Raw genomic sequence first — 15,986 nt, forward strand, 5'->3', positions numbered from 1 at the left:
TTCTTAGTCATTTATTATGGGCCATTGTCAAACACAAGATAGGCTAGACAGACCTTTGTTTTCCCAGCCACTTACATTCATAACAAGAAATGAAGTAATTTCCTTTCCCTAAAATATATATTTTGATGTTTTCCTGTTTATCAACCAGAAAAATAACGTTTTAGAACATGTGTCAACTGCAATGAGAGGTTCTGCAAAATCCAAGTGGAAAAGCTCCCTAATTCTTTAGCTACAATCTAATTAGGTTGCAGTACCTACCTTTATCAGAAATGCCAATGCCTTGCACTTCCCAGGTAGTCAGCGAATCAGGCAAGGTGATAGACAGAGTCTTTGACCTGTGTTTAGAAGTGTTAGTACATTTACACATTATCAATAGCCATCTGTTAACACCAACAGCTAATCAACACAAAGACAGTACGTGCCCAGAGCAACTCTTGTACCTAAGAGAGACTTAGGTAAGGTAAGATATGAGAGCCTATTTAAGAAAACAGGACTTCTGGATTTTTGTTTGAATAAACTTGGTTTTAGCCAACTTTACAGAAGGTGGTGTTTAGCAAGGTAGAAAGCGAAAGGCAAAGTGACTCAACAATCTGGGCACCAGACAGCATATCCTGCATGGAGGAAAACATGGCAGGAGTAGGTTGTTTGTATAAGACTGCATTTTAGCACACGTCTCGGGTACAACTAAGGCTACCCAGCCTACCTCAATTTTAGCATTTACTTTCTATAAAACTGATGACTAAGTCAAATGTTGGTAATTGATTTGAGAAAAGTAGTACCTTGGAGAAACTTGGTGAACTTCCCATAACCAGCTTTCAGGGAAGTAGCTACGAACTTCTGCCTCATCCAGTTCCAAGACAGCCTCAAAATCTGAAGAACATAAATAAAGCAAGTAAAAAAAAAAAATCCAAACTACCTGCCAACAGCCTTCCACCAAAGGCTTCAAAATCATTATCTTTTTCTTTTGTGATACTGTATTCTGCTTACTTGCCTCAGGTTAGTCCTGATACAAGCAAAAAGGTATCTGAATACCCTCGATCAAAAGTCTGTGTTAATCCCACCTCATCTATTTACACATGTGAATACCTGTCCAATATCCAGACAGATTAACTTGTTAACAAGCAATTATGGGGAGAGAATGTTGAGACAAGAAATTTCATGCTCCCACTGATCTTTCCTAAGATGTTACCCATTGGCTCTTTTGAGCCTGGGCAAAGGATTCAAATTTAGCATTCAAGTTTAGCATTGCCTTCACAGGCAATGATGCTCTCTTACTGCAGTTCTGCTTGTTCTAAATACGGGTGAATAAAATATAGCTCTTAATAGAATAAAGAACTGCTCTCCTACCCCTCTTTAGGGGTATACAACCAATGTCTTTGGAGACTGGTAAAATTCTTTCTGGAATAACCCTGACTGTTAATCTATTAACCCCTCCCTATTACCTAAGCTATCACCTCTATATTAACCCATATTCTGCTGGAAGTGTTTCACCACATGTCCACAGGAGAGTTAAAGCTCTCGTACTTACGCATTCTTGCCAATATTAGAAGCTTATTAGGCTCTTCCTCCCGCAGTCTGTTTGCAAAGTCACAGCAATCTTTGAATGCAGAAACGCACTTTTCATTACTCTGAATTCGCTGAGCTCTATCACTGCAAGTCTCAGCGACTGGATATGCTCTTACTCCAGCCATGCAGCATTTTCGAACTTCTGGATGTACATATTTGGATGCTGAAATAATAATAAAATAATTCCGTTCCTTGAGATGACGTTTTTATTTCCAAATGCATCTTTACTTGTTATACTGAATGTATTTTTAAAACTTGCAGAATTTCAGTGAAGGTGCAGATTTGAGGATGAACACAAACTTGCCATTTTTCAAAAGCTAGTGACACACACTTAACCGCTACTATTCTGAATTAAAAATATAAATTAGATAAGAGGAGTTGTATTACATTTTAAGATTTAACAGTCAAAGGTTCTTCTGACAGGCTTGGTCCCTGGCAGGTGGTCACTAGGAAAGACTGCCATATGGTAGTACTGTGAGTTTTCAGGGTATGTCTCTTCAGAAAAAGAAAAGATCTTAAACATCTGCTGTATTTTCAATGTGTACTTAAATCTTGCTGACTTCAAATTCGGCATATGGCTAAGAGGCTTTATAAATGGGGTCCTCTCTAAAGTTATCTTCCATATTTGTCAGTCTCTCTCCACTACATTAAGTTAATAACAATAATTAAGAGTAGTAAGCAAACACTCAGATTCTTGATTTCTAATGGATGTGATTTTTTTTCCATAATTATATACTTTAAAAGATTTTTTACACACCTTTTTTGAGTATTTTCTCCTTGAAGGCAGACCGTTTGGTTCTTAAAACTTCATTGCAAGTTTCACCTGTTCAAAAAATAAATAAGTAAGTACAAAAGACATGACTTTTTTTGTAATAGCATAGCCCACTTAAAAATAATTCCATAAAAATCACATTTCAAATTTGGGAGACTTTTTCTGTTTACTATTCTAATTACATAAAAGTATTTTCATTTCAATTACAGTAACTGATCCACAAGTCATAATGTTTTCCTCCCTCAAAAATGATTAGTATATGCATTCCCTATTAATTTAAGTAAGTTCCAACATAATAACTGAGAGTCACAGTAGAATATTTCAGAAAAAAAACCCCACAATTTCACGCTTAAAACAAAGGAATATACCTGCTTCATTTGAATCATCAGCATTTGCATTAGTTAAAAATGTAAGCCCAGCCATTCGGAATACATCAATGTTGTTCCGTCCTCCTCCAGCACCACACCCAAGGTCACTCTTTTCCAAATGTAGCATTATCTGAGGAAAAAACACATCAGCAGCTAGCTAAAATTTGGAATATGTCATATGATGAATGAGAGAGTTAGACTTGCAGAAAAGCCACTTTAGCCTGGAAGATGTCCTCACAACGCACTGGAGAACACCGTTCAGCGATGTTTGAGCTAATTCAAGCACCAGCACCGACACAGCCTCTTTCTTGTAGCCCACATTGGAGTTAAGAGTCATGCAGAAGAATCAAGATGGAATGCTTCGCTAACATGGTTATAACAGTTCTGATACTCAGACTAGCTTGTTTAAAACCAATTCACTAGTGTTATAAAACAGATTCAAATGATTCAACGTTGATGCAAAAGTATTCTTCCTTCTTCTCCTATGTATTTTGTATCTGACTGTTCTGAAGTATTAACAAACCACCATGTTTTATCATAGGAATGGAATTCTTTCAGTGACAGATGATATGTAGGTTTTACTTACATACACACCTATTTAAAATTCTACAAGGACTGAAAACCTCTATAACCCACTGAATGTAACAGCGCCTGCCATACCATTGTACCATGCCTTAAAAATATAACCTAAAAAGATTGTAGGAAGAACTAAGGAGGAGAATGTAGTCTCCACGCCTCTTTGATCAAGGAGCTCTCTAACACTGCAACCTATTTTTGGCCAAGTCTGAAGGGTTCTGAGGAGACAGTTCAGATCTGCCTTTAAAACCACAGTTTACTTTTACTGGAAATGAAAACATTGTGAATGAATTCCTTTTATAATTTTGAACTGTCAGATTTAAACCAGCAACTTTTATTCTGGATTGAATTGCTCTTCTGCCTATTTTCAGGCTTACTAAATGCATGACACATAATACCTATCTGAATATGAACATGAAACCTATCTGAATATGAACATGAAACCTATCTGAATATGAACATGAAACAAATAGCAACTTCTTTTTCTTTTGTGGCTACTACTTAACCTTTTCCATTGCTCTCTTTCCTCTTCCTGTGACTCCATATACTGCCTTGTCAATAGATGACAAAGCAACAAAGGAATTGAATTGTGTTTTCACGTTAAGTGGTACAACTTCTGCTGGATTCAGTATCTCTTTGCTTGATTGCAGCTTGATCTATAAATTGAAAACAAATATTGGTAATTTTAAAAGCACATTGTTCCAAAATAAATGCATCTGAAGGCAGAAACTTTAATAAGTCGAGAAAGTGTTAAAGAACTTGTGTAATTCCAAGTTAAAATCTGACCATAAAATGAATGCACACCCACAAATTTTACTGCCTATTTTGCTACTCACATCAAGACTATTCCCACATTTCTGTTCCACATTCAGCCAAACTGAATCAGCTACTAACTCAGCGGTTTCTTCTCCCATGACTATGTAGTAAGCAATAAGACGCGCTGAAGGAACCATTTCTTGGGTTATCCGGAAAGTTAGATGTTCATATTCCAAATCTGTAATTCTCTTCTGAGTTCCAAAGCTTACTATCTTCCCTTTTGACATGATCTATGATAGAAAAATGATGGAGAATAAAAAAGTCAAATTGTATATTGAATATGTTTCTTACATGTAATAATTACTTGCATTTAGATATAATCCAACACTCACAAAAATGCATTTGGGACCAGTGGGGCTAGTTTAAGGGAAGGCAGCTCTCATCCCTCATCCCCCAAAAAGAAGTGCTGTCTCTGCGCATCTTTCTCTTCTTCTCTAGTTCAACTCCTGAAATAGCCTTTGAGACTAGCACTACTTGTTCTTAATCCCAGTCTATGTCAGATGAAAATTCAAAACAATGGAGACAATATACAATTTAAACATGAGACTGTTAACAGTTTTTTACTATAAGACTGACAGATTGTATATGGAAGGAGCAGTTGTCTGAGCTGCATGTATTCTATGCTGAGAATAGTTCTTGATCGTTGAGGTTTTTCATCTACGACCATATATTAAATCACAATTCAGTATTTTATGTGGAAACATCTGTTACTTACCAAATAGCTGTAGTGATGTATTTTATGAATATACCGACTATGTGGATATATATTAATATTTATGAAATCCCCTACGTTTAGTATTTTGTGGTTTGAAGCCCAGTCAATATATAGGTAACTCTGACTTAATGATGAATAAGCTTTTGCTTCATAGGTTTTACTTGCTTGGTTTTCATCTGAAAGATGTGGATCTGCAGTTTTTACCTGAAAAGATAATAAAACATCTAAAAAATTTTTTAGTGAAGAAGGAAACAAAAACTCTGTGTCTTGACTTCTGAATAGTTTAAGTACAGAATTATACCTAAGAAAACAAATAATTACAATATTAAAAGCATTCTGTAACATATTATTCAGAAGTATTAATAAAATAAAAGTCAGCTCAAGACTTTCATGTTTTCTTTACCAAAACGATCTATAAATATCAAGTCAAATATAAAATGGTAGTGTAGAAGCACATACATAGATAAATAGAGCAGAAAAGGTTAATGATATGCCTCCCTACATAGTGAGGGAAGCACTCTCAGATTTGTTTTCACACAATTCATTTAAATTTTTGGTTTAATAACTATTATGAAATAAATTAGGATATTTTGTTTCAGAATAATTTAATAAAGAATTTAATAGAGAAGTAATGTTTCATTATAGCACTTGCATTTCATAACTGATTATTTGTAATAGTCTCTAAGTTTATAAACTCTAGAGTATAAAATCTTCCCATTAGTGTCGTGCATTCACAAAAGTACAGAATTAAACCCTTAAAGAAATAAATTGATGGAAGGATTTAACTCACTTGAAACTCCAATATTTTGTTATCAGACGGGATGTTAACAACAAACAAAGCGGTTCCATCATTTGTGCTTGTTTTTCTTCTCCCAAATTCTGAACCCTCTAATATCAACTCAGTCTCATCCATTTGCTCACTAAATGATTTTGCAGTGACAGTTACAGGGACATTTCCAACAAAGTGATCTACTGTGTCTTTCACCTGCACCTGTTCATCAGAATAGATAACATTCCTTATACGAATGGTGACATTTTTCAAGGAGAAAACTTTCAAACTGCTAAGCTTCTACAATAGCAAGTTAAAAAAATGTAAAAGGTCAATGGAAATTAAAAGCGTGTTAAGACCTACAGTAATATATACAACAAAGAATAAGGCTTCTGCATTATGGGTTTTATGTTGTAATGTACAACAATACCGCTTGTGTTAACTAACCTTAATGAAGAATGGAAGTCCAGGCTTCACAAAGAGAGGAGTAGCAATCAAACTCAATTTGTAAGGAGATACAGCAAATCTGACTCCAGCAAATTCTGCTTCACTGCTGAGGCCACCTAACAAAATATTATGCCCCTTTTAATAATCACATCCTAAAGCCTGTGTTTTCTCCACTTGCCTTCAAAGGGCAGCACAACCTGTCTGTTATAGTGAAGTACTTGCATCTAAAGAGTCAACTCCTAGCACTGTTGTCAGAACAAATAGCCAAAAAAAAAAAGTTTAATCCCTAAACATTTTTACAGTGATGGATGGGCTGTTCTTCCTTATATTTTTAGAAGAAGGATTTCTGAATACTAAAGAAAGTCTGATACTAGGAAAGTTACCCATATAGTTTTGTTTTCTAGTTCTGTTTACATTTGCAGATATGTTAAAAAAAAAATCAATTAAAAAGCAACTTACCTGTAGACTCCAATACTGATGCCACAATATATAAATATGACCCATCCAATTCTTCTAGACTTTGAAACCCTATAAAACTCACTGCTTTCTTACTGTTAAAATTGATCTCAGCAACTCCATTTTCAATCTGGAAATGAAATATAAATCATTACTCTATAGTTAATAATTTAGAAATAATATATAGATACACCATATGCAAATTCTAACTTCAACATGTTTCTGTTCATTGTCTATTTTCAGAGGAAATCAAAGGTGGAGATGTTTTAATGAAGAAGAATTCTTTATTCCCTAAAATTATTGATACTTAATCAACCAATGGCACATATTGCAAAGTCTGCATGCAGGCCCAACAAGAGGTAGGAATAGCACAGAGATATCTTCACTAAATGAGGAAAGATAATGCCTTTTATCATTCTCCAATGACTAAATCAAAAAGGCCAGACTAAACGAGGGAGGGATAATTGGTGGAGAACACACTCCCCATAATACATCAATATAATTTTGATCTGTTTGTCTCCTATCATGATTTGGTATTACTACATCGATCCTATATTTGATTTCTTTGGTTTATTCTGTAATAGATAGCATAAAAGTTATTTCACAGAAATTTCAACCACACAGTTTGCTCAAGTAAGTAATTGAAAACAGATTGAATTTACATTCTGTCTCAGATGCTGCCTCTGAGTTTCATCTTAAAGTGCGTTTCTATGACCCCAACGATAGGCTTGCATAGGAAGAGTTGCCACTGAATAGCTGTCGATGCAAACTAGGAGTTGGAACCCATTCTCATCAAATTTAATGGGAAAACTTCAGTGGAATTGGATCAGTCCTGAACCAAGCACGTGAAATCTACACAAATTAGGCTTGCTTCTTCTTACCCTAGTTAAATGCATTGCATGAGGTATCATTCTTTTTCCAGTTTCTTCAATTATTCCAAAACGAAGAAAAACATCAGCACTTGCAAGCTTTTTATTATAAAAATAGCTGAGAACAAAACAATATAAATGCTTTTAAGATTACTTTAATGGCTGCAACAAAGCATTTGTTTTTGAAGTAATTTCCTAGGCAAGAGATAGAAAACAAATGTCTGTGTAGCTTTAAACACTTCTGTTGAAAAATAATCACTTTGTAAGAATTTTAAAAAGGGTCACTTAGTTCTCCTACAGAGCAGAAAGGATTGTGATGATAGGGCTTCTTAAGGAAGTAAAAGAGGAAACTTCTGGACATGGTAGAATCATTCTTCAAGTAAAAGAAGAAGAGATACACACATATTTAGAAATCAAAGCCAAGTTTCCTTACCTAGCTTTCACAACAATCCTGAAGTTCTCAAATTTATCAGAACTAATAAAGTTACTTTCTGGCTCTATGACGATGGAAAAGCTTGGCATTGCTGAAAATTGAGTAGAAAAGAAAGCCACTTAGACGTGTTTTTATACAATAAGCCACAGGTACTCAGAAAGACGCCTCTGTATAGCCGTGAAAGAATCATGTCGGTTTCAAGTGATTTGAATTACAACATTATAGCCCCAAAATACAGCTGTCAGCTTGTCCACAGTGAAGCACAAGTTATAAAGCCCTAAGTTATCTGCAGTTGCTCTGTCTCCACATTTCACATCAGTGCAACTATGTCAAGATGATGCAGCATACTAAAGAATAACCCTATTTAGAGGCAAGTTGTATTAATACAGTCTTATACCAATGTGATTGATTAGCTTGAACCGACATTGCCACTTGGCATTACAGTGCATCCCATTGCTGTGTATAAGCAGGCCAATGCTACCTCAGGCATTTCTGCATTTTATTCCTCCATGTTGTATAGCTGTCCTCTATAACTGAAAAAGCATATAAAAATGGAGGTTCACAGTATGGGCACACCTTACCATATTCCTTAACTTCAAATTTGGCAACAGCTGAGGTTACAAAATTCTTCTTATACTTGGCTTCAATCTTCCAAATTCCATATCTACGAAATGTCAAGAATCAAACATTTTTTAAGATGAAAATTAATGTCGAAGACAAAAATTAATATTACTACTTAACAATATGTCATGTTAATAATTATTTTAGAGAGAAAAATTCTGCACCAAGTTTTTGCACATGTTCAATGCCTACTTTGAGAAGATTCTGCTTTGATATTTTAATAATTATTTTAAACTTATTTTAAAGCACTGAAATAAATTGGAAAAGAATATGCCATTATTTATACCATGACTATCATCAGAATTTTTTGTTTTATAGTTACAAGCAGAGACACATTTTGAAGACTGCAAATGTAACCAGGGTCATTAAGACATTATTTGCTACCTTCTTTCACTTGCCAATTATCACCCCTGAGGTTAGACAAATGCCTGTTTGTGGCTACTATGTCTGTTCCAATGCAGTCAGCAGGATTAGTATGTATCACCTACCTGACTTACCATAATTTGGATGATTTTTCTTTGCCGCTAGACACACTCAAAAGGCATTTGCTTCATTTCAAATTGCTTTACTTAAACCCACAGAACTTCTATGTGCAGAGCATATCTAAATGTATATATCTTCCTATCTTACCATTCAAAGAAATTTGATTGAGTTTGTTTTAATTTACATACTACATCCATTTAATCTTTGAGCAAATTTAGCTATGTTACAAAACTGGCAAAGTAAGTGAAAAATGCAGTCTTTTTCCCTAATAATAGAAACATGGCTGGAGGCTATGACCAATTATCAATTCTTTCATTAAATAAAGGCAAACTCAATATACTTAGCCCATTTATAAGGTTATAAAGCACAGTAATAAAGAATATAGAAATTCCACAGAAAGGCAAATAAGTTTGTTATAAGGAAACATTTAAGTTCAAGTTGGATCAAGGAATGAATAATAATTTGACATATACATACTATAAAAAAGGATTAAGCATGTTAGTTAACTTCTTGCATAGACAATCTAAGTTGTAGTTCTAACATGCAGTATCTTGTACTTAAAATCTTAAATGATGTCAAACAAACCAACAAAGCTCTACTAACAAACTCTGTACTATGGCCAAAAGCAAGTGGTTCACAGTGACGGGATCTATCAGAGAGGTCATCTTGAATGAAGACCATGTTAATCTACAAGCAATCAGATCTTGACTGAGAAAGGATACATGTATCTGCACTGAAAAATGTATTTGTAAGATATATTAGCAAAGAAAATGCTCCAAAGGACTCGTGCAGACTTCTATTAAGGTCCTTCTCTCTCTGACTAGAGCACTGAGGCACAACTGCAATTTACATAGTAATTTATAAAAAATAAGTTTCTACAATCTTTCAGCTATATAGCACCAAGATAAAAATTATGCGAGTCTACTGTTAACAGATACTCAGTTTCAAGAAGGATACAAAATTAAATTTTACTCAGACTGAAATTATTGCTAATTTCCTAATGAAAAGTAAATCTGTCAAAAATCAATTTTTCAAGCACCTGCTAGCATCCTTCTGCCAACTCAGTGAATCTTCAGCACCCTCTCAAGACTAAATGGAGAACTAAATGGAGGTATTTATTTTGTATGCTGCTGTTAGTGGAAAAATGCTGGTGATTTGTATGAATATATGTACGAAATATGAATGGTTCCCCTCCTTGAAATCAATACATCTTTGACACTGTTTCTATCTTTACAGTAGAAAGCTTTCATTTTTATTAATCTTCCTTTTTAATTGAGCATGACAAACCTACCACTAACTGTTCCTTAATTTCAGTTTTCTCACCAGTATTTTCACTCACTACATCTCCTCACTTTCTCTCATTACAGTGAGCATATGCCATCTATTTGAAAACGCAGAGAATAAGCTTCCCACTTGGTGTCAGGAGACAAATGTTAGTTTGGAAGTCAGCTGAAAAGGAGAATACTTGGTCATAAGTTCCTTATTTATACCATGGTTACACACTATGTGAAATGTTAGAAATCTCCAAGTTTCAAGTCACACACATGCTGTGTATCAAGCAAAAGACACTCTGACATTCTTTAAGAAAAGGCAGTAATATGTTAATAATTCTCAAAAAGAATTAAATTAATCTACTTAGGATTAGGAGGAATCTTGAAGTCAGGAAAAGAAACTATTCCAGTAAAATCATCTTCTTCCATAATATCCACTTTTACTCCTTCAGGATCCTTTAAATTATAACAGGAAAGAATCAGCAGTTACAGATCATTCTTATCAAAAGGAAAATCTTCATTCAGTGATTTCAGTGGGAGCCTGGCCGTAACATATTTTTCTAAGAGTTTTGCCCATTTCACAGCATGAAAATTCAAAGATTTTTAGAAACAATTCAGACTGAAATTGTGATAAAACATTTTACTGTGGTTCCAACAATTAAAAGCTGTTACTACACAATGCTTAAAATTGCTAAAAAGTTACTATAATAGCAACTCTATTGTTAAAGGCTAAAAAAATATAGTATAGTAGATACTGATTATTTTTATATCTTAAATGAAATAAACAACAGTATGAAACCCATATATTACTAAAATTCCCTCAAAAATCCTTTCCCCAGATATTAAAGGTAATTCTTTTTTTTTTTTTTTTTCTTTTTTTACATTCTGTAACAAGTTCACCTCTAGGACTTGAAAACCTCTATCCAACTGTGCAAAGTCATTCTTAGATCTTTTAAAAGATGTCTGGCTACCTGCAAACACATCTAACAGTTTTATTAAATACTGCTTGCGATGCTGATTTACCATCTAACTACATTTATTGGTTTTGTGATCTACAGAATATTAAATTCAATTACAACTTACCATAAAAGTTAGGACAGTTTCTCGCCGAGCTGGCTGCAGTTCTTCATTCAGAGAGTAAACCCTGACTTTCACTGTAAGAGTTATTACAGTAAATCTCAAAGTCATACCATAATAGAGATTTAAAAAAACCCAAAAACCCCACAGTCTTTTATCCCTACTAATTTTTTAAGATTTTAGTATTTATAGAATGCTTTTGACCTTTTGTCAGTATGGTGTCCAAACAGTATTTATTCATGCTAGCAACAAGAGACCCTGCACCACCACTCTTTCACATTGAATCACCACAGTGCAATATAATTTTTTAGCATCACAATTCTAGCATAACACTTTCATAGGAAAAGAGCTCAATCTACATGAAACCAATGATTCAGTCATCATTTCTTCACAAATATTTTTAACATATTCCCAGGAAAATCTTTCATGCTTTGTGCCACAGATTAGTCATTTAGGGTGTAGAGCGCAGGGACCGAGAGCATATTGGGAGAAGTGATTAATTTCTACAGTATGATCAAATAGTTCAAAATATTATTCTGCTGATTAAAAAAATTAAATAGCAGCCGATTACGATACAACATAACCAAGAGCTTAAAGGATATTTAAATCCTAATTCCTTAGCAAAGTCAACAGACTTTAAAAATTAAATAACAGCCAAGAGAAATAAGCATTATTTACCTGACTGATCAGGAGTATAAATTGGTTTGTCTGTATGGATGAAAAGAAACCCATTCTCATAGGAAACAGGAATTTTTTTAAATCTTGTAAAATATGGAGAAACAGCTTCCAAATACACATACTTGACTGAATTCTCTGTTCTTGGTAAATCTGTTGGTTGAAGCTGGGGGAGATGAAATAAAGATTTTTAAAGAACATTAAAATATTTTTCAAGTATTTTTTTTCTACAGTATTTTTTATTGAGAAGAGTACCTGAATAGCAATTACTATCCTGTTGTTAATTACTATTAAATAAAAACATCAACAGCCACAAGGGCTTATTCTTGCTTATATCATAGATGATGGTCTGGAGTATTAAGCTACGAACAGATGTTTTGAAATTTTGCATTTTATTTATGTCCAGAACTAAAACAGCAAAGTGCAAAGCTCAGTTATGAGGTTATGAGAGTACAAATTATCAGACTTCCATCTATACACATGATGAATCTTGGCCACACCAAAGTTACTGCTGTGGTTGGTAGTTTGGTGAAATAGCTATTTTGGCTGAAAAGGAAAACCAAGCGAGAAGTATCTCCTGGGAGGCATAACCCCAAGTAAAACCTACTTGGTCATCAGCTTTCAGTAAAAAATCTATTTAGCCTCCTGCACTCTTTGCTTCAAGCAGATCAGTTAAATAAAGCTTTATGGTGAAACCTGGGCCCCTTTGGAGCTTGTCACTGACAAACAAGACCAAGTCTTGAACCTCAGTTTAGTTACCATTTTGGCTTACCCGAACACTCAGTTGACATATCGTGTCCACATTCAACACTTCTCCATTCTCTCCCTTTTTATTTTTTAAAGTTAAGCGACTATGCTAATGTTTCTAAAATAGTTTGATTATATGTTTAACTTTGGTGTCACTCCTGTACACTAATTTTATCCAATATAATTTCAATTTCAGACAAACTAAAATGAAATAAACTACAATGCAGCAAACTGAGAAATCGGGGCGCTAGGCTTCCCTTCCCAGTTTAAACAACTGAAAACTTACCATAATCTTTTTTAACACTTATAACTAAATGTGACAATAAAAACACTGCAAGAAAAGTCTGAATTCCTTACCATTAAAGTTACAGCATCTTGGAATTTGTTGTCTGGAGTTAAAGAAATATGGCCAGAAGAATAAACAGCAAGCTTATCTGGAAAGCTTCTTATGGCAATATTGACTGGAAATTCCTTCTCATAACCAAAAGCTTGAACTACGACTTTCTCAGATGCCCCAACTCGGAAAATCTTTGGTGCTGTAAGGACATATCTGTATATAGAATATAAAACAATAAAAGGGTAATGGAACTATATTTCTTTCGGATTTCTTACTTCTGTTTGTAATTCACTTATGTACACACCATTAAAGCAAACAAGATAATCAGGCTAAGTTATTCTAAGGCACTAGTTAAAAACTGTAGAGCCCCAGTCAGAATAATTTTTATGAAAACTGTAATATAACATTACCAAATAACAGCCTAGGTAGAGTAATGTTTATGGATTTGATTTTGCAGACACACAAAAGCACGTCTACTAAAACAGGCTGTTTACATGGAAATAATTATTCCTTTTGCCAAATTAAACCCTGAAACACTAATCTTCCAAATAGTACACTTGTGTAGTTTTCCCACCAGTAAAGTTCTTACTGAAATAAATGGGGCAACTTACAGTAAAGGCCAATGTGAATAAATTTTTGCACGATTATTCTAATTTCTTCAGTGCTTTATAAACCGAAGTATGCATCGTTCCACAAAAGCACAAGCGAGGCTTTAGTACCTGACCACATAATACATCTAAAACACATATGAAATGCCGTTGAACAAAACATTGGATACATGTGCATCTTCTTTTTCTGAAATGCCAAAAGCACTTAGGTTGGCTGCTTCCTGTACACCATTGTTAACAGATATAAGAATCAAAAAAGCACCACTAAGTACAATTGTAAAATACACATTTAAGCAAGAGCTTTCATCAAACCTGTAGCAAAGTATCTGTCTTCAGGCACTATAGAAAAGCTAATGAGCATCAGCTTTATTTCTTAACTTTTTTGCACGTTTATCTTGTGGCACATGAGGAGATTACTCTACCTCTTTCTTTGGCAGCAAATACAGTAATTCCAGAAGCATCAGTCCTTTTTCTAGCATTAGTCCCACATACGCTAGTGAGAATTTTGCTTGTGAAAACACATCAATTTGGATAGTGCCTTTTGTATTGGCTCTACTTAAATTCTGTATCTATTTACCTAAAATAGCAGATAACAATCAAGTAACATTTCCAGTAAATTCTATATTTGCTTTACTTACGTTTTCTCTTGGCTAAAAGTTGTTCCAGAAAATAGCAAAACAAAAAAATATATGAAAACAGTCATAGTGTCTATGACAACTAACAGCAAACCATAGATGCTAATGATTCTGGATTAAACTGTGTTTAGCTTCTGCTATAGACGAACAGAAATACCACAAACACATTTCACTCATAGTTAATAATTAATTGCAGATCATGTTTTACTAAAACATTATTGTCCCCTCCCAAGGAAGCCAGAACAGCTAAACTTAGGAATTTTTTACTCCTTCAGGAGTAATCCTACATCAGTACTAACTTTTTCTCTGTTTGATAGCTATGTAAAAAAAAAAAAAAAAATCATTTTCAGAGGTACCAAAAAAACCCAAACAAACAAAAAATTAAATTCAGTTTGTCCTTCAGAAAATAATTGTTATTTAAATCAAAGTAATTTTAAATTTGTGCCTGAAGAAAAAAAAGCATTTGAATTATATCAAACATAATGCATTGATATGTTTAGACCAGAAGTTTCCATTTTTTTATTTTGAAATAACTCTTCACTTGCAAATTTCTTTCAGTCATTTGTATTCCTAATCATGCCAATTTTCTGAGTATTTCCATTACAAATAAAACTGCAATATGAAAATTTTAGGGCACAATACATCTACAACATGTACTATTTTAAAGAGCATTTGCAAAAAAAATTGGTTACAAAACCTTTGCATGCCTGATATCTAAGCATAGGACCTCAACAAATAAGTTCATGAAAGGTTAAACTAAAGTTGTGCAAGACTTCTCAAGTTTAAACAAATACCGTAGTCAAACTTTACGGGAAAGACATCTACAAAACTATTTCTGATCAATAGAAAATTAAATTACAGGAAGGCCAACTTGGGCTTCTCAACAGGTGTAATAAACTACAAAGGAAGCAACAATATATAGAATAAAATCTTACAAAATGTAAGGTGCTTAATATTATTAAACATAACGGCCCAAATACCTATTACTAAATACCAAACAATGAGAATTCAAACAGTAAGTTTACATGGGTGGTATGTAAACAGTAAGGAGCAAACAGTAGAGAACACTGGAAAAGAGTTTAAAAGTCTAACAATATTCTGAAATAACGTTTTTTAAATCTAATTATGTCCTTCCTCTACATTCTTTTTCAGATATAGCCTACTGATTTTTCAACCCTACATTTCACACCTAGTTCTATAGATTCCAATCTAACACAGCCCAAAACAGTTACAAGATATTTATTTAAACACCTCTGTGAAAATGGTGGCAATTTAGGCTTACTGCATTGAGTTTATAATGAGCAGATGTAGTACTTATTTCCAATGCTACATGCAACGTTCCAGAGTCAAACCCATCTGCATACCGTTTTACACTGATAGGCTAATATGTGATACATACGTACAGCTATAGAAAGCACGGACAACAAAACCCCAGCTATCACCAGAGCAGGCTTTGTTATTTATACAGTGACTTGGGCTTTAATTAGAACAAAACCTCTCAGAATCAACCCTTTCGCAGCTGAGGACCAGGCAAAGGAGGGGCGGCCGCCGCCCTGCGCTGAGGTAAAGCGGCCGCTGGCGGCAGGAAGAGGAGAACGGGCAGCGCACGCGCCGGAGGGACCCCCACCGGCGGGAAAGCTGCCTTGGGGAGGGGCGTGGCTTCGCGAGGGCCTGCCCCGCCCCTTCCCCGAGCCCGTTTACCCGTCGCCGGCCAACAACCAGACAAAATGGCGTCGGCTCAGCTC

General features: G+C 34.6%; 1 protein-coding gene across 2 annotated transcripts in view; it reads right to left on the bottom strand.

Moving 5' to 3' along the window:
- The window catches only part of C5 (complement C5), a 28,824-nt gene extending 14,476 nt beyond the window's left edge, over positions 1–14,348 (bottom strand). For both annotated transcript variants that reach the window (XM_076355617.1, XM_076355618.1), the window contains exons 1-19: positions 14,245–14,348; positions 13,019–13,211; positions 11,918–12,080; positions 11,246–11,316; positions 10,527–10,618; positions 8,369–8,451; positions 7,788–7,878; positions 7,367–7,472; positions 6,489–6,615; positions 6,030–6,145; positions 5,604–5,804; positions 4,814–5,017; positions 4,119–4,328; positions 3,789–3,938; positions 2,707–2,836; positions 2,324–2,389; positions 1,529–1,729; positions 780–870; positions 259–335 (exon numbers count right to left, since the gene is read on the bottom strand). In XM_076355617.1, the coding sequence (XP_076211732.1) occupies positions 259–335; positions 780–870; positions 1,529–1,729; positions 2,324–2,389; positions 2,707–2,836; positions 3,789–3,938; positions 4,119–4,328; positions 4,814–5,017; positions 5,604–5,804; positions 6,030–6,145; positions 6,489–6,615; positions 7,367–7,472; positions 7,788–7,878; positions 8,369–8,451; positions 10,527–10,618; positions 11,246–11,316; positions 11,918–12,080; positions 13,019–13,211; positions 14,245–14,309 (2,437 nt within the window). In that variant the 5' untranslated portion in view covers positions 14,310–14,348. The remainder of the gene's footprint in view (positions 1–258; positions 336–779; positions 871–1,528; positions 1,730–2,323; positions 2,390–2,706; positions 2,837–3,788; positions 3,939–4,118; positions 4,329–4,813; positions 5,018–5,603; positions 5,805–6,029; positions 6,146–6,488; positions 6,616–7,366; positions 7,473–7,787; positions 7,879–8,368; positions 8,452–10,526; positions 10,619–11,245; positions 11,317–11,917; positions 12,081–13,018; positions 13,212–14,244) is intronic.
- Between the last annotated feature and the right edge of the window lie 1,638 nt (positions 14,349–15,986).

Source organism: Aptenodytes patagonicus, chromosome 18, assembly GCF_965638725.1.
Source record: "Aptenodytes patagonicus chromosome 18, bAptPat1.pri.cur, whole genome shotgun sequence".
NCBI classification, from domain to species: domain Eukaryota; kingdom Metazoa; phylum Chordata; class Aves; order Sphenisciformes; family Spheniscidae; genus Aptenodytes; species Aptenodytes patagonicus.